General features: G+C 40.9%; 1 protein-coding gene across 1 annotated transcript; it reads right to left on the minus strand.

Annotated features, from left to right (window-relative positions):
- Positions 1-1,293: 1,293 nt before the first annotated feature.
- On the minus strand, positions 1,294-5,856 carry krt5 (keratin 5). The gene is made up of 9 exons (XM_031733951.2): positions 5,195-5,856; positions 3,732-3,940; positions 3,572-3,632; positions 3,365-3,460; positions 3,086-3,250; positions 2,872-2,997; positions 2,518-2,738; positions 2,339-2,397; positions 1,294-2,206 (listed from the first exon to the last, which is right to left on the minus strand). Exons 1-9 carry the CDS (start codon positions 5,738-5,740, stop codon positions 1,968-1,970), a joined length of 1,722 nt encoding a protein of 573 aa, XP_031589811.2. The 5' UTR covers positions 5,741-5,856; the 3' UTR covers positions 1,294-1,967.
- Between the last annotated feature and the right edge of the window lie 13,248 nt (positions 5,857-19,104).

Consider the following 19,104-nt stretch of genomic DNA (forward strand, 5'->3'; position numbering starts at 1 on the left):
TGAACTGCTGCAGACTGCTTTACTGATTCTCCTGATTTTTAGCCCCATTAGCCCCATTAGCCCCATACAAGCCTCCACTGCAGACACACACATCTATCATGCCACACCCAGTCACCACTCCAGCGTAGTCCTGTGTGCTCTCTTGTTTCACGGTTCTGCACGGGCTTGTTGCATTCATCTCACCTTACTCAAACTTTTGGCAGACCTGCTTACACATATCTGCCGTGTCATAGGTGTGGGCCGCATATCATATTCACAGGGTTTCCCAAAATTTGCTGAAAATGTAGCTTAATGAGTTTTTAACATATCCTTCTAGCATGTATCTGTCCCAGATGGTGCCAGACAATTGATCATCCATCGGCTTGAATGAGTGCCCTCATGATATACAGTATGTAAAGTAAAAACCTTCAGGAGGATAAGTGAAACAATATAATTATGCACATACTGCATATCATTGTCCTCATAATAGAAAGAATTCCAACTGTGTCATTTGGGTAGTTTTTTATTTTGCGGAGCTGAATGATTTTTTGTTTTGCATTTTTAGATCACTATAAAAACTATAAAGGAAACCTATTTGTTTTTTCTGTGTTAATATGACCCAAGTTTGAGATAATGAGTCCATTGTATGTGTGTACGGGTTCTTACTATCTTGGTGAGGACCAATATCTGACATTTACTATACTGGCGGGGACCAACAGTCCTCGTGGGGACCAAAATCCAGGTCCCCATGGGGTTGAAGGCATTTTTCACACTCAAACTGTGGTTTTAGTGTCAGGGTTACAATTAGGTCATGGTTAGGTTTAGGCTGAGGGTTAGGCATTCATTTTTGATGGTTAGGGTTAGGGTAAGCGGCTAGGGAAAGCATTATGTCAATGGGATGTCCCCATGAAGAAAGCAAACCAGACGTGTGTGTGTGTGTGTGTGTGTGTGTGCTTCTGCGGTTTTTTAGCCTTGGAGGTTTCTGCTTGCTAGTCTCTTATCCACTAATACTTCTTACTATACCTACATGTTTTCTTATTTATTAATACTTCACTTCACTTTTCACTTTACAATTAAAGTGAAGCTTAACACTATGTTGCTCTATAATAACTGAGCAAAACCAGTTACATTTGTATAATGTAATGTAAATAATATTCCATTAGTTCATCCCTATTTTACTGTTATTTGCTTCACTACATTAGTGTCATGTTATATCAACAGCATTATTTCACCAGTTTCAGCTACAGCTAATCATGAGTAAAAAGTTTGGGATGTTCAAATATTACACCAGTAAAAATTCACAGGAAGAAGATCTGCAAATGTATGTGAACACAGATTTATTTCAGTTTTGTTGGTACAAATTCCCAATAAACCTGGCAGTTCCAGTCAGCCTGATCCTTTTTAAAACATTTTTTATTATTCAGAGTGAAAATGGAAGTAAAGCATGATCACAACACCATTTATTTACTGCAGTGGAGAAATCATTTTTCTCTTAAAACAGGAGAAGAAATATGAGAGTGTTACATGTGGCTGCTTTTGATGATGTCAAACTGCACAACAAAATCACAGATATTAGACAACTTCCTGTCCAACTTCCTGTGGTGCCATTTTGTATACAATGGTAGTTGCTTTGTAGGGATTCTCTGTCCTGACACTACAAGGATCCTCTTGTCTGCACAACAGCACATCCAACAACTAAAAGACAGCCAGGCTGACTGATCAAAGAAAGACAGGACTGACTCACATCTTTGCTGCTCACAACAATCTCTCTACTGTTTTGCTTGAATTTGGATTTAATATCTCTAACGCTCTTTGGGCATGTGGTGCCATTACATGGCTCGGCTGTCTTTGACTTGTCAAGCGTACGTGTTTCTGAGGTTGCTCTGTGCATGCAGGGAACAACAGGGTGGGGTTTATGGAGGTCATGATGAGGAGAAGAAAAATAAGAGAAGAAGAAAAAATGGATTGGAAGATGGCCACTGGTTCTGTTAACGGCGGCTGGAATAGGAGGTGCTGACTCTTGATTTTGAGACGCTAGAGGTGCTGCCACTGCCAAAGCCCCCCGCGGAAATACCGCCGCCGTAGCCCAGGCCGCCACCGCCGCCCAGGCCGCCACCGCCACCCAAGCCGCCACCGAAACCGCCACCGTAGCCTCCGCCGAAGCCTCCGCCGAAGCCTCCACCGAAGCCTCCACCGCCGCCGCCGCCGCCGCCACTTTTTCCACCACCTGGTGAGGAGAAGAACACATTTGTCAGGAGAAAGGCTTTAAATTTAGTTTTTTTTAAGGTAAAACTTTGGAGCTCTAATACAAAACAAACAACAACAAAAAGCCCAAAATGCTGAATATGTTAATACATACCGAAGCTGGTGCTTGTGGACTGCACATGGATGGTTGCGCTTCCACCACCAGAGGCAATCCTACAAAGAAGAACAAAATGTAACAATTTGATGAGCTGGTAATGTCACTTTCACCATGGAAACTTTGTTTAGCTTCACCTGTGTTTTAGAGGATTATTTATTTATTAATTTATTTTTTACCTTGATTCCTCTCCTTCCAGCAGTTTCCTGTAGGTGGCAATCTCAATGTCCAGAGCCAGCTTGACGTTCATGAGCTCTTGGTACTCGCGGACTTGGCGGGCCATGTCCTGCTTGGCTCTCTGCAGGGCATCTTCCAGGTCCTTGATGCGGGCTTTGGCGTCCTTCACAGCCAGCTCACCGCGCTCCTCTGCCTCAGCAATCTGGGACTCCAGGTTGGCACGCTGGGAGGTTGAAAAATTAGCAGAAGCTTTAAATGTGATATTTCTCATTCACAATGCTATCTATGTGTTAAGCATTAATGTTTAACACATATGTAAGGCATAATCTCATCAGCTATGCAGAAACATGCATTACCTGTCCCTTGACTGCCTCAATCTCATTCTGAAGGCGGCTAATCATGCGGTTGAGCTCAGCAATCTCACTCTTTGTGTTACGAAGGTCATCCCCTGCCTGGTTTGCACTGGCCTGCATCTCCTGGAACTGAAGGAATCAGATTGAAAACAAGTGTTATTGCAGATTCCACAGACCAATCCACTTTTATTTCACTCTGCAGACTCTCTCTACCTACCTTGCTCTGGTACCATTTCTCAGCTTCCGCTCGGCTGTTGTTGGCGATGTCCTCGTACTGTGCCTTGACTTCAGCTACAATGGAGTCCATATCCAGGTTGCGGCTGTTGTCCATCTCCACAATGACAGAAGTGTCCTTGATCTGTCCCTGAAGCTCAGAGAGTTCCTGCGAACAAGACACAAGTTCTTTTTTAAAAATGGAACTGAAAGATTTAAAAAATAGTACAAAATAAACACATCTGTGTGTGCCACAGTGCCATAAAATGTTTTTTTTTCTTACAGCCTCGTAGATAGCTCTGAGGAAGTTAATTTCATCCTGAAGAGCATCAACCTTGGCCTCCAACTCAATTTTGTTCATGTAGGCTCCATCTACATCCTGTAAGGGAGGATAAAGTAGACTGCATTGGTCATGGCACATGTGGAAATAATAATTCATGCATCATCTATCATCATTATAACAACTTTTTAAAGGCGCATCCATTCTCACCTTCTTAAGGAGCACAAATTCATTTTCGACAGTAGCACGCTTGTTGATTTCATCTTCATATCTGTCGCAAACAGCAGAAGAAAAATGAGCTGAGAACGATCAGGCATCATCTATTGAAAGTCAGCTGCTTTGTTCATTGACGTGACTCGTGGGAACTCACTTGTTCTTGAAGTCCTCCACCAGTCCCTGCATGTTTTTCAGCTCAGACTCCAGCTTGATCTTCTCATTGCCCAGCCCATCCAGCTGTCTGCGCAGGTTGGCGATGTAAGCTTCAAACATGGCGTCGATGTTGGAGCGGGTGGTGGTCTGCTCCTGCAGCAGGCTCCACTTGGTCTCCAGCATTTTGTTTTGCTGCTCCAGGAAGCGTACCTAAACGGTAAAAGAATTTGACAATTTTAGATCTGCAGTCACAGATTAGCAACGCTCGCCTTGAGGTCCTACGCCTGTTTGTTTTTCTCTGGTGATCCATCAGTCCATGGATCATGTGTAACCTTCCCACATTAAAAACTCTTGCAGGCAAAACAATGCCAACGGTCATATTAAAATTCCTCACAATGCAGGACTGTTCTAGACACACTGCACTGTGGAGCTTGTTTGTGAGACTTAGAAGATAGACCATCCACTGTTGTTTGATTAAACAGTAGAGCCCAAAAGTCCATTTCTGGGTGTGTCTTTAAGGTCTTTTTTTTTAAAGTGCCACACCCGAGCCGAGCACCCTCCTCCAACTACTTGACATTAGCGTTCCCTCGCCTCCAGGATGCATACTTTCACTGATTGAACTTGCCTGCCTCAAACCTCACCAATTAATGTGTCACACCTAAAGATATTAGCTATCATGTCAAATGTACAATGCGCATTTTACTTTACTTAAATATATATCCTAACAAAAATGTTCTTTAAACATCTGAGCCATTCTTTCCAGCTATTAATGCTTTATTGCAGTATTTTTTTGTTTAAAATGATTTAAATAAGGAGTCTTCATAGGATGGGATCAGGTTACCTGTTTGAAGACAGATAAGGTGTGGCATGTAGACATAGCAGAAAGAGCTAGCTGAGCATTTTCTCACACAGGGTGTGGTTAGTGACTGTCATTACTGCCTGAGAGAAACGGTCCCTCATCAATGCATCGTCTTTAATTAAACATGAAACTGCATGTGGGAGAATTTAAAGTAAAAGCCTGTCACTTCTTGCTGCCATGGGAACAGGTGATAACCAGATCCCTCGCTCCTCTCACCTGATAAGGCAGCAGTAACTGGATATGACCGCTCTACTGTTTCCCTGCTTTCACTCTACACAGAGACAGCTTGCAGGCTGTGCTCATAATGAAATTTTAAGGAGCATCATGTTGCTCAGTTTGAGGGGTGAATTATAGGCAAATCACCCAGCAGTTCTCGGCATTCATCAGCATTCACTTAGCATTTCCAAGTTTAGTTGAGCTGCTGCATAATATTTAATGAGCTCAAGGGCCATTTTAACAAAAGCCTGCCTTTGCATCTCTTTCTAATATGTTGAGGTCAATTCAGAAACCAGCTACAGGACTTTCATTCTACTGACATGTTGTGAGACTAAAATGAAAGCTAGACAAAACCTTTTTCAATATCAGACAGGAAAAGTGCCACTCACCTTCTCAATGAAGTTTGCAAAGCGGTTGTTGAGAGTCTTGATTTGCTCTTTCTCTTGGGTGCGGACAGTCTGGATGTTGGGGTCGATCTCAAGGTTATAGGGGGCCAGCAAGCTCTGGTTGACTTGGACACTTGTGATCAGAGGGACTGATCCAAAACCTCCACCACCGAAACCGCCACCACCAAAACCGCCACCACCAAAACCGCCACCACCAAAACCGCCACCACCAAAACCGCCACCACCACCACCACCACCACCACCAAAACCAAGACCACCGCCACCACCAGAGGCAACAGAATAACTACTGAAACCACCTCCATGAGAACCATAACCGCCGCCGCCGCCACCCATGCTTGACCTGAGCATTGAGGACGATGACATTGTCACTGGCCCCGCTAGACTGACAGATCTTGAGGAAAAACTTGCTCTTCCTCCTCCTCCTCCTATACGGCTGCTGAAACCACCTCCACCACCAGCACCACCACCACCACCACCTCCACTATAGCTGGTCCGCACAACTTTTGTGGACACTCTAGACGACGACATGGCTGGTTTCTTCTTAAGAGGAAGGATTCAAAGAGAAGAGCAAAGAGAGAGAGGTTTGGCAGAGTAGTGGAGCACACTAAGAGGAAAGTCAAGTCCCTCTAAGTGTCTTGTCTCTGTCTACGATGGATTTTTATCTGTCTCCAGCTAAGGAGGAGGTCCCAGTAAGCTCAGCCTCCTCTGCACCTCCCCTCAACCCTCCTCCTATTACCTGGATCCTGGAAGGTAAGCTTGCAGGCAGTGTAGATTGGCTCAGCCTGTCAGACAGGTAATAGTGCCACCCCTGTAAAGCGATCCGGGCTTGACACACCCAGATGCTTGTAGAGAAACAGCATCAGAGCCAGAGCTGAGAGGGCAGGAAAGGCATTTTGGCAAAGACTCGTTTTCTTGATTAGCTAGGGGTGTTCTGTGTATAGGGTGGGGACCTGCATACTCACTGTGCCACCTTTTTTTTTCTTTCTACTTTTCACCTTCTGGCAAGATTCAACAAAAGTTTTGACTTTTTCAAAGAATTTTTTCTCTGTATCTTTGATCACATCTTTGTATTTTACTGGGATTGTGGACATGAAATGAAGACAAAGCTATCTATAGGATTAAGTTGTGTGAAATTGCCCTTTAACTACGCTGAAAATGTTTCAGCAAGCAGTTTAACCAGCTTTTGCTTGTCAAAATGCATTGCACATTCTCCTGGGTATGTTTTTAGATATACAGGAAAACCTTAAATTTAAAGAATCTTTAAAGTGAGTTTTAAGATCTGCAACAGAGCACCAAAGTATGAGTAAAAAAAATACATAAAATAAAACCAAAAACCAAAAAAACAAAGTCACATAAAGATAATTAGTTGGGTAGTCGGCTGAAGGATAAAACTGATTTTCCAAGATAAAGTGGAGACCTTGAGACGAGCAAACTGGTTTTACAGGAGATTCCCTGCAGACAGTACAGTACTTACCCACTGCAAAAAATCCCACAGATACACACAGAGAAAAGCTTAATCTGAGAATAAATGGTGGTCATTTCGATGAAACATGGGTTGCACATTTTACACAGTGAACATATAAAGAAATCAACCACCGTGCTGCTTATGTGCTCAGGCCTCCAGCTTGCGGGTGCTTGAGGCTACTGTGCACAATGCCTTCAATACACATACCATTCTTTACTCAACCAGGTTTGTTGAGTAAATGTATTGCATCGGTTTAGACATTTCAATCTTAAGAAAAAGGGCCATTGCAAGTCCTTTTTTTAACTTAATGTCAGCTTGAAAGAACGAGAAGCCAAAAGTAGAGTCGATTTCTTGCTCCGACAGAGCTGGAACTGTTGGTACCTGTTTAAAACCATCTTAACAACTCCAGTATAGGTGTTGGCTTCCCAACCTCTGTACTGTAGTAGCTTCTAAACAAGCTCCAGGGCATAACTGAGTCACACCCCAAATTAAAATACCAGTGGTTCACTCTCACTTCCAACACTGTCTAGTGGAAGAACTATGCTCTTATGCCACTTGCTGCACATTCACAAATTTGCATTAGTCAGGAGGTAAACATGCCAAAAAATATTTTTGTGCCTACAAAATGTTTGCTGCAAACACTGTTTGCATGTGCAATCCATGGACTTCATTATGCATCAACTGAAGAACAGTTGGCACAAGAATTCCCACCATCGCCAGCCACCACCATGACGAATGAGCCAATTTGTCATGGCAGGCTGCATATGCTCAAATAGACCTGAAAAAGGAAGTTATAACTATGGATTTATTTCAAGCTTTATTTTGCAGCTGCAAAGCTGATCATACTTCACTCTAAGTATTCAACTTTAGGTTCCGTTAGCACACAAAAAGTGCTGTGATCCAATCTTACCTGGGTGTGTCACATGATGTAATGCTCCAACAGAGCACAACTCTACAAAGTGAAGTCTAAATAGTTTGAAACCGTAAGGACCCATGATTTATCTGATATGTAGACACATGTGTGTTTCTAGCACTGCCAATGCCGTTAGTTTTATAATCACAGTTCCAGAAAACAGCATCGCCTTGGTGAAATATGTGAGGCCTTCCCTGAAAAAGATGTTTCTGGTTGGGGCCATAAGTCGCTCTAAAAGCGGTAAATTTGTTTTAGCGACAATGCTGCTAATCGCTGTATCAGTGTACAGGAATATGCAAGATAAATACAGAGTGAAACTTATCAAACGTATCTTATATCAAATGTTTATCCATTTTAACTTCACTACCTGAGCAGTAAATTTATATTTTGTATTTGCCAAATAGACCGTTTTAGATTTTAGAGTGCAACACGATGACGACAGGTCAAATATAATAGTATTTGTCATTTTTACTAGTCAAGAGTCACGGCCTAATTAGTTGCCTGAGGTCCATGAGGTCAGACACGTTAACCCAACATTTGAAAGCTGCAGTATTTTAGGTTTTGCTGTTGGTTTCCCCATGTGGTGCAGATCGTGGGGACTTCCACTTGAAACTTTCTTCAAGCCATCCTTCATGTTTCTGCCTCTTTCCCAGAGCTAGTTCACAGTAGTAGCAAGCTAAGCCAGTTATTCCATAGGAAATTTTAAAAACTCCCCAGCGGGTTATGAGTCTTCCCTTAGTTCAACGTGCCTGGAAAACCTCCAGCTGAAGCCACTAAGGAGGCAAAGACATGCTCAGACCAACATAACTGGTTCCTTTCAGGCAAAGACTCCAACTCCTTTCCCTATCTCTGTAGGGATGAGCTGCACACTGTGCAAGCTGCAGCAGTTATCAAATGAGCTTTATGCTGTCTTTGAGTGATTTATTGGATCATTTAAGATGAAATTGTATTGCTTACTTTAGAACAAAAACGAACAACAACTTACTTCCAGGAAAAAGGGCTTCAATTGGCCTAGGCTTGTAACTGATTAGATGATCAAAAACCATGAAGAAAGTATGACAAATCTGACATCTCCCAAACCACACACCTAACAGCATATTTATTGTTCTTGATGGCAACACTAAGAAACTGTGTTAGAAATTAGAAGGATATTTGATAACAGAAAGGTCATATTTATTTAAAAGCTATAGAACTCTACGAGGACCCAGACCTTAAAAAAGCTGCAAAAATCAAATGTAAAAAACCCTGACCATCATTAGAATAAACTACACTGACAGAGACTGGATTCTGAAATGAAAACTAAACTCAGGGCAGTGACACCTACACTCTGCAAGACTGTATTTCATCTCAGATGATGTGACGGGTGGTATTTCAAGCTTTCTAGTCAGCACATGTAGTGGAATGTTCACAAGCTCATTTACTCTGTGAGAACCAAGCTTGAGATGGGAGTTTACTCTACTGAAACTTGGCAAGAGGGACCGCTGGGGAAGAAAGCATAATTAAGTTTCAGGTGCCAATTAGGACAGCTTTTGTATTATACAACATTGAAACTTAACAATTTACACCTAACTGTATCTCGGATCTGAATTGCTGGCAACCTTCACCACTGAACTTTAGTAAAAAGGTCTTGTTGTTAAGTTTTCCAAAAACATGAACAGTTTTTCAGTTATTTACACTTCCTTACACTTTAGTGATAAAATCAGGTGAGTCAGGCATCATACCGTCTGGTTAAAATGATAGTTTGAAGATGTCACCTAGAAAGAGTCGGTGTGGGGTCGAATCAAAACCTAAACTTTACTAAAACTGTCAGAAGTTCATGAACTGACATATTGGAGCTAAATCAAATAGTCAAACTGCCTTTTGAACCTGAACCTATACAAAACACAATGACAAGTATCCCAGTCTATTCCTCTGCTTAATATATGACAAGTATTTAGTGTTCTCTCACACTAATACTGACATCCATAAAGTGTTTGACAAACGGTGGACAGATGCCAGATTTGTATTTGCCTGCATAGGCCTGCAATATGTTAGGAAAAGAAAATAATATTATAGGAAAAACAACTTCATATGCATTACAACAGGATTCTATTATTCCTATTATTATATATTTCTCTTTTTAAATGTAGTAAATGTCATCTGTCCCAGGCTTTAAATGAGACTTAGGGCTGCACTAACTAGAGGGGAATTTTGCACTTTATCAAATTTTTTTTAAAACATCCAGCAAAAACCAAAAAACAACTTGATAGATACAAAAATTTGAAATAAGGTAAAACTTCATTTAAAGTTTTTGCATCTACCTCAAAACAGCATTTTCCTAAGATTATACAAGAAGTTTTGAGAATGTACATTAGATTTGCAGTTTTTTGCATTATCTTGCAAGCACAGAGATAAATAAAAAAAAAGCAGAGGACCTCTAACTCTTTCCTTGTTATCGGCCTTAGAGCAAGGGGAATACATATGTCACAGTGCCTGGCACTAGTTAACTTTAAGATTTTTGCCCTGCTTCTTGCTCCCATAATCTGTCCATGAAAGATTAATTACTGAGACATTGCATGTGCAGGAATGAAGAAAGACCCTGAAACCTAGAAGTAGAGATCTATGAACTGCATTATTATAACCCATCATATAGTCTATCCACCTCATTCAGCTGATGCACGCTACTGGATTTGATCAGTTGTATAAGCACAAAACTCTCTGGCAATCACTTTGTTTTTCTATCACACAACCATAGAAACGGCAGCATATTGTCTGTGTTTTAAGTCAGTTTTGTTCACATTAGTCAGTCAAAAGAACAAAAACAAAAATGCCATTCACTGCTTAAAGCAATGCACTAAAGGTGACAGTACATGAAACAGCTGTTGGAGTAAGACAAACAGTAAAAGTGCAAAGAGAAAACGGTATTTTGGACAAAAAGAAGTCTTACTCAGCCCTTGGTGTAAATTTCTGTGATTGAGGTGTGGCTCTGACTAAATCTGCACACAGATTTACTACTCCCTAATCTTCTTTCACGTACACATGCTTGTTCTACAAAAGCCACTACAAGGGAGTGTTAGTGGAGTGAGTCCATCAAGCCAGAGGGGAATTCTACCAGATTGTATAATGGAAAGATTAAGCTAGCTGCCACACCTTAAAATGAATTAGGAAGATGCAGTATGAGGACGAATGCAGGGAGGGTAATGTTCTGTCCCTGAAGGACACATGGCCTTTACCAGTTCAACTCAATGAAAATGCAACAATTAGGAATCAGTCCCTTGCAGCTTTATTTTTAGACTAAAATTATTTCCTTTGATGTCGCTCAGTGAGGAGCAAACTCAATTAAACAAAGCCAGGGAAGGTCAAAACAGGAAGGTAGGGTCTCTGCCTTACAGTATAGATCACCTTAAAGTGACTGATGCTGGGATTTAGCACTATATAAATAAAATGAAGTTGTGGCAGAGGGAATCACGCAGGGAGAGATGCAGGTGTCTTCCACTATCTGTGTATTGCACATTTTAGATAGTCATAAATTAATAAACTTATTTTTTTCTACATTCAAAACTTAAAGACTGCAGAGCGGGCTAAAACACACCATTGCTCTGCACGAATGCTGCACATAACTCACAGCATTACAGCTCCTTTAGCAAGCCACAAATTTGCTGCACAAGCAGCATCTGACAAAAAAAAAATGCCATTCACTCAGCTCCACCTCTCTACAGTTCCAGTCCTCCGCAACCACACCCAGTCCTACAACAGCCACCGGGCAAACTGGCACAGTGGAGCCAAGGTTAAACCTGTGGGTATCAGCGCAGAACACAAACTTAAACATTCCTAGGCTGCAAAGACAACATATCAAACTTGACTGTAACTGAATTTGAATTTCTGTTTTTTTTATCTTTCTTTTGTGAAACATGAATGTTCATTTTGGATTTGAAGGCCAACAACGCCTTAAAAAAACAAAAATAAAAAAGACTGGAAAATGTGTGCAATGCTTCATAAAACATATCAGACAGAGCACATCACAGCTTAGTTACATGACTGGGAGTGAAACAGGCCTGAGAGGCTGAGGTGGAGATACATATGTGAAGAAATTTGTGACTTAGTAAAAGAGTAAATGAGCATTTTATGCAAATGCAAATTAAAATTTGAAGATGAGGAAAATTCTTGCATCGTGCATGCCCTCCAGACTAAAGAGGAAAGGGACCAGGAGCGGGCTTGTTATCACTGCCACAGGTGAGATGGTTTTCAAGGGTGGCTCTGTGTTACAACCTTTAATGTGAAATATAGAAGTGGCCAGTGGAGGTTACTCTGGCCTCTAAAGCCTGAGTAACGAGTAAAAACTGTGGCTACGTCCACACTAGCCCGGATAAATTTGAAAACGGGGTTTTCGTCTGAAAACGCTCCGCGCCCACACCATCGTTTTCAGTTGTTTTCAGAGCTGTGCGTCCACACTGAAACGGCTGAAAACGCTTATGTTCCAGTATTGCGCATGTGTGAAACACAAGACGAACTGCCTCGTATCTGTCTATTTACTTTCCGGCTCTTTGAAACGTTGCGGCAAAATGTTGAGGAAAAGCACCGAGTTTTTTAAATGGACTAACAATGAGGTGGAGTTGCTGCTGCGAGTAACACAAAAGTACAAAGTTGCAAAAGCGAGTGAGAATTAAAGAATTTGAAGAAAAGCCATCTGGAGCATGTACAAACTGATATTAATCTTTAATGGGGCTGTCAAAATTGAGAGCAAACAAAACAACCGCTGTATAATGCCCTCCGCTATCTTTGTTTAATTGGTCACATGACTGCATCACATGACTAAAATGTGTCATCGTTTTCTAAAAGGTTCTGGGTTCGCTGTCCAGTGTCCAAACAGCGTTTTCAAATGTTTTCAAAACGCTGCTTTTTCCTTGACCGAAAACTCCGTCTCAGTGTGGATGGAAGGCCAAAACGGAGAGAAAAATCTGCGTTTTCAAACAAAAATGTATTAGTGTGGACATGGCCTGTAACATACACTGCCAGACAAACACTGCAAAGCCTATTCTACCTTAAAGAAAAAGCAGGTCTGCAACACATTCATTTCAGGGAACGCATGTTGAGCAATATTAAAGATGAAGCTGAATCACAGCATCGAGCACAAAGCCAAGCTGTAAAACTGCAATGATTGATGCAAGCCCCACCACTGAACAATCAGAGCGTGTGCTGTGGTGACATTCAGGCGTGGTGGAGGCCAGGCAGTAAGGTGTGAAAAGCCTGAAAACAAACGTGGTGCACAGAGAAAGACAGCTCTTCCAAAACGAGGCCAAAAGGTCAGCGTGCATAACAACTTGGTTATTACAACAAGACAATGCCAAACCACCTTCTAAACATATTTCAATCGAGTCAGGGCTTTAACTCGTGTAAACACTCGAGACCTGTCACCACTGAAATATTTTTGGCACATTATGAAAGCACAAACACAACAAAGGAGGCCTCAGACTGTCGAACACCTCAAATACTATATGTAACAAGAACAATCTTTTAAAACTACAGATTTCTGTTGCGTTTATTCCCCAAAAGCACGTACAGAAAAGAGGTGATGCAACTTTCTTGCCCAAGACTTTTTTTTTTCTGCATCACTCTGTTCTTCTTTTATTTGCATTTTAAAACCTTTTTGGAAACAGGGCTGCAAAAAGTGAGATCATTTTGTCGTTTTATTTTGAAAGGGCCACTGGAGGTTTAACACCTGGCTTTAGTTAAGACTAGACCTTACCTGTTAAGGTAAGGGCTGACCTGAAGTGTGGGTGATGCATTTAGCTATGTATCTTAGGTGAAGGTAATTGGGAATAAGTAGGAGTAAAGAACGTCACACGGTACAAAACGCATAAACGTGTATTTTTTTTTAGATTTGTAGTTTACATGCAGGCAGAGTCTGTTAAAGAGAAATGCAAACCACACCCTGGAAGCGGTGCACCTGCAGTTTGTGCAAAGATTTTGGGTTTCTATTGAACTCTAGATCAACAGAACTTGTGTTCTTTAATAACGGACAAAAAACAAAACAACGAACAAGATGACTGGAAGGCATTTAGTCTGAAAATTAATATCATGACTGACAATCAGAATACTTTGTCCCTCCCAGTAATATGGAATTGCGTGGGCTTTCCACATAATGATACTCTTTATCAACAAAGATTCAAACAAGCCTAATTAACTTATTTAGTAATTCTGGCTGTAAATTAAAAAATAAAAATTCTCATCTTATCAGGAAATTTCTTTATTTTGAATTCTAGTTTCTAGTCGGTAGCCGAAAGGTGTAGCCTGAGTGGAGGAGTGATAGCAGATAGCCAGCGATGATTATGCAGCCTGAGCAGGTGAGTAGTGGCAGACGACCAGCCGAGTAAGCTGCAGGTGAGTTCAGAGTTGTTCCAGGAACGGCAAAAAAACTGGACACACGAGGCAACCGCAATCAGAAAAGACGAGGCACATAACAACAAGAGCAGTAAGAGGCACGTGACCACCATGGGAGGTTAGTGGAAGGCTCAGCTGGTCTTAAATCACGGCCTGCTGATTGCCGCTGATGGATCGCAGGTGGATGATGCAGGTGTGGAAACAAGCTTCTGATCCCATATCGAAGGATATCAGAGAACCAGAGCAGGCACGGAAAAACACACCAACACACCGACATATTTGCTACACTCAGCATTTTTCTTTCCTTTAAAAAAAAAGATTGTTTACTAATAATGTAATACTAAATGTTCAAATGAGTGACTATAACACCAACCCAACACAATTTCCAGTATTCCAGCTGTGATATATTGGTCCTGCGCAATATCTTTGCTGTTCCTAGGACTGCCCTTCTGGACAGAGATCTCACATGTTGTTCCTGAGATCTGCTGGAGTCACTCGCCCAGCTTTGGGATCACTGCCCAAGTGCTCCAGTTTGACCACTGTTGGCTTGACCTTTCACATTTTCTCTAGCTCCTCCTCAGTCCTTGGTATTTTTTGAGCTTCTTTCTCTCGTGTTCCTTCTTCCTGATATTGCTATCACTCAGTATAGCTACATCTAACACAGCAGCCGTCTTCCTCTGTTTGTCCACCACTACTGATTAGCCATCACCAGTTTGTCCGTGTGTATCTGAAAGTCCCATAGGATCTTAGGTCGGTCACTGTAAACCATTCTAGGCGGTGTGTCCCAGTTTGACCTCAGGAACTCCAGGCCATACTTGGCACAGATGTACCTGTGTGTTTACGGCGTTCCATGTATGTCCCAGTCTTTATCAGTCTTGTGTTGAGTTTATTCCTGTGCTGCCATGATTAGAGCCTCTGTGCTGTCTTTCAGTCCAGCTTTGTCCAGCCATTCACTACGCACAGCCATCTTTCTGATGTACTAGTGGATTTTTGTTGTTTCATCATATAAACATATATTCATTATAAATATCAGGTACTGACTCTACCTGTGTAAAGTGCAGTTCCATATGTAAGTAAGCAGAAAAAAGAAGTGAACTAAAAGTCATGTTTGATCCAATCATCCACTGTACACCCGAGCAGCTTTATGGCAGAAAGTCCTGCGGGCAAATTTTACTCACTGCCTTGAGGCACAGATGTGTTTCAAGTTTTCCAAAAAGTGAACTGAATGTAGGAAAATGCAACCTTGCATCAGTGCAAGCTGCAGAGAGTTATGGAGAGGAGATTTTTAAAAAGTGAGCTCCAAATGCATAAATGCCAGATATAACAACATAAAGAGGCAATACCAACATACTGACATGTTGTCATAAGAAGTATCACAGGTGTGCAGTGTCACCACCTCAGGCAATCCTACAGGCATGTTCCAAACCATAAATTATACACACACTGTAGGTCAGGACACTGCATGAAACTTTACCAAGAATGTGCACACTACAGATGGAAATCATTTATTTAACTCTTCATTTCTATGCGTCTGTGTGTAGATGATTGACGTGTACCCTAGAGATGAGTTACAGAAAGCTTTATGTTCTGCTCGCTCTCAGTGCATGAGTCTACTTGCCGTTGTTCAGCTGTTATATAATGCCTTTCCTCATTGGCCGTTAGATAATTAAAGCGCTCTCTAGAGCCCCGGAGCCATGCTTCACCCATGAGAGAGAGACTCTGGGTTTCACTGTGAACATTCACAGCCAGTTTTATCAGTCCTCTTACGTGGTTTTATTAATTCCAGGTTGTCACTATGTCACTCCCTCCCAGAGTTCAAAGGATTTGATGTGACATTCTGAATGTTGTTACTTGTACACATAAATTCAAATAAGGTTCTGCTTGAAGGTCACTCAGGATGTAGAAAGCGTATTGACTTGGAGATATTTGCCTCATTAAAACACTAAAACTCAGGCTTCCAAAGATATGATATATCACAGTTCATTTATGTTAATGTTATGTTAATAATAAGCATCTTTATTTATACACTGCATTTTGTGTTTATTTGTGTTCTCTTTGGCTGGTATTTAAATTTGTTTGATGATCTGAAACATTTTAGTGTCACAAACACGCAATAAAATAGGAAATAATGAAGGGGGCAAACACTTTTTCACACCACTGTAAATGCAAATAATGCATGTTGTGTAGACGCTTGCAAGCCTGCAGTATGCAACTAACTGCTTCAGTTTTTGCATGTCTTATGCATCTGTGTATATAGCTTACTCACAATATTCTTTTATTAGCATTCATATTCAGATAAATCCCATCCTTTTTCTTCAGTAAGTACACATCTAAGTAAATATATTTCTAAAGTTGCTATCTACATGAAATTCTCACCAGATTTCAGTAACAATGCATCCAATCCACAAATACAAAGAACTCCAACCATAGAGCTCCATGAATTATGTGTAATAATTATCAATGGGGAAAGTATTGAACACGCTTACAGAAATGTATGTAACACTTGGTGTAAAAGCCTTTGTTTGTTGGTGATGACAGCTACAAGACACCTCCTGTATGGAGAAACTAGTGCACGCATCGGTCAAGTGTGATTTTGGCCCATTCTTCCACAGACATTCCCCAACTCTCTGTGAATTTTACTCATTTGTACTAAGTTGGAAGATTATTTTCTAATTACTAAGCTTACTCAGCTGGTGTCATGACTTTCTGTGCCTGTTTTACGCCTCCCTTACTTCATGTGTCATTTGTCATTATTACACAACTGAATTTATAGACATCTGTGATTTGATCTCTTTGCATGTGTAGACTGGATGGGTTGTTACAGACATCTGGTGAGAATTTCATGTCAGTAGCACTTTCAGAAATGTATTTGTTTAGACAATTGGTACTAAGAAGATAAATTAGCTTGGCTGATAAATCAGCAATAGCAAGTAGCAATAACAAGTCATCATTTTCTGCATGACTATATCAGTCTCTCACATTGTCTTGGAGAACCTTTTATGTTTCAGTCATTTGATTTTGCCAATGTTAATTTTATTTACAAATAGTTTTTGTCAACAACCTTTCTTTGTCTGATAAAAGCTAGATGTAAAAGTTCGTCAACAAACCAAACGAGATGAAAATTATCTGGAAATGTAGAGAGGTGGGACGAGTTTGGAAGTGATCCAATCAGAAGTAATCTCCTTGTGTAGCAAGGTCAGATGTGCACAGTTGCATGACCCAGTTTGGACCAAGCTTTAGCAGTCAGATGTCCTCATATTTGACTCTAGAATACTTTGTTAAATAGAGGAGTTCATGTTAAACTCAATAACTGCATTGTACCCAAGTCTTGTGACTACAAAATAAGGCCAAATCATCACTCCTCCACCACCGTGCTTCACTTTGTTTGGCATGAGGTGTTTGTGGTGATAGTTTATCTTTTAGTTCTCAACCATTTATAACCCACAGTCAACACAAACAAAATAATATGACAGAAACAGAGAGAGAGAGAAATCTAGGAAATTCTAGAAAAAACAGGAACAAAAATCAACCAACTACTCTAGTCTGCACATCAATGCTTCCTGATACAAGATATTAAGCCCTGAGGTGATCGTGCAACCACTGGAGTGTGAGTGTGTGTGTGTGGATGGATGCTAGACAAAAAAGTGCTTGTATGATTGGCTGAATGAGGCTTGTAGCATAAGTACCCATCCATTTAATGTCTAGTGTTACATTAACCTGTATTTTTTTTTTTTTATTTTATCGCCGCTATTATGTGGACATTATGGCTTAATTGAAAATATGCAATGCCCCTTTGTTCCAGATGCTGTACCAGTTTACTGGTTTGAATGTGTCTTACAGATGATCAGTCTTTGAACTTTCTTATTAAATGTTTTGCTGCCTCACAGTTACACACCTGCAGTAGTTCTGTTGCTGGTATCTGTTTACAGAGATTAGTGGAAATGCTGATGATGCAAAGGCTGCAACACTCTACACACATAACACAAATAACTAGTTCAGACTAAATTGATGGTGCACTTTTCATAAAGGAGAAAAATTGGATTTTTTGCTCTAAAGAATTAGCCTGGTCCGCTGTGGTGAGATTGTTGAGTTCAGTTTAGAAGGATGAGAGGTGTGCTGGCTATGTCTATATGCTGGTACATTCATGCTCCCAGTAGCGAGATGGTATTAATATTTTAGTAGAACTTATAGAATAAAATAGAATCTGTTTTTCCTAAACTTAGAGTTTAACATTTAATGAAGTCATACTTGGTGATGAAACTGTGCTTACAGACCATTTGGCACATATAGATAATGAATCTTTAAGGGGTAAAACAATATATCCCTGTGATTTCCCTGTTATTGGAGTTGCTTCCAACAAACAATGCATCTTTGTTATTGTTGGCACATTTCTTGAGTTCAGTTCACAAAGACAAAATAGAGACGCTTAAGGTGTTGACAAGCTGATGCCTTGTTATTTAAATGCCCTCCTGGGCTGACGCTTCAGCCTGCCGCATGCCTCCCAGCCATTCTCTCTATAGTGAGAACGCAGGATGTATTCTGCCCTCACTTGGGTGTAAAGCTGGTTTCTAGCTTTGCAGATAGCATGGCAGGTCCACAATAAACCTTTGAATCCAGGAATCAAAGGTTTTAGATGTTTACTGTTCGCTGCACTATAAAACCGTGCTGCAGAAATGAAAAATAAAATGTTACATTTGTGATGTAATTTACTTGTTTTTTACAATTTGAAAGACTGAGTCATGATCTATCACATCATGTAAACACATGAACATATCCTGAAACCTTATTTGCCCCAGGGATCTAGCGGTTAGCTCATCAAAATTTCTCCCACAAAACTCACAACTGTTACCTCAAACTATCGCAGGTAAGCTTAACACACCATTTAAGGGTCAGCACACGGTGGTATACCTGCTGCTAAACTAATGCTGAGCGTCTGCAGCTCGATGCTGGACCACAGTATCGGTTTGTCCAGACATTTCCCTCGTTTTTACTTCATGACTTGTGAGCCTCTGACGGGTCAGTCATTGTCATGCATTCTGTTGATATCGCTTTTTCACACTGACTCAGATCAAACCCCAGTGAAGCAAGGACTAAAAAGTAAATACTTAGCTGTTTGCACTAAGTATATAAGAAAATTACAGCAAGCTGTGCAGT

Source organism: Oreochromis aureus, linkage group 20, assembly GCF_013358895.1.
Source record: "Oreochromis aureus strain Israel breed Guangdong linkage group 20, ZZ_aureus, whole genome shotgun sequence".
NCBI classification, from domain to species: Eukaryota; Metazoa; Chordata; class Actinopteri; order Cichliformes; family Cichlidae; genus Oreochromis; species Oreochromis aureus.

Coding starts and splice junctions, on each gene's coding strand:
- krt5 (XM_031733951.2), bottom strand. CDS start 5,740: ATGTCGTCGTCTAGAGTGTCCACAAAAGTTGTGCGGACCAGCTATAGT. Junction 3,633..3,731: donor GTGGAGGACTTCAAGAACAA/GTGAGTTCCCAC, acceptor TGTTTGCGACAG/ATATGAAGATGAAATCAACA. Junction 2,739..2,871: donor TTGAGGCAGTCAAGGGACAG/GTAATGCATGTT, acceptor TCAACCTCCCAG/CGTGCCAACCTGGAGTCCCA.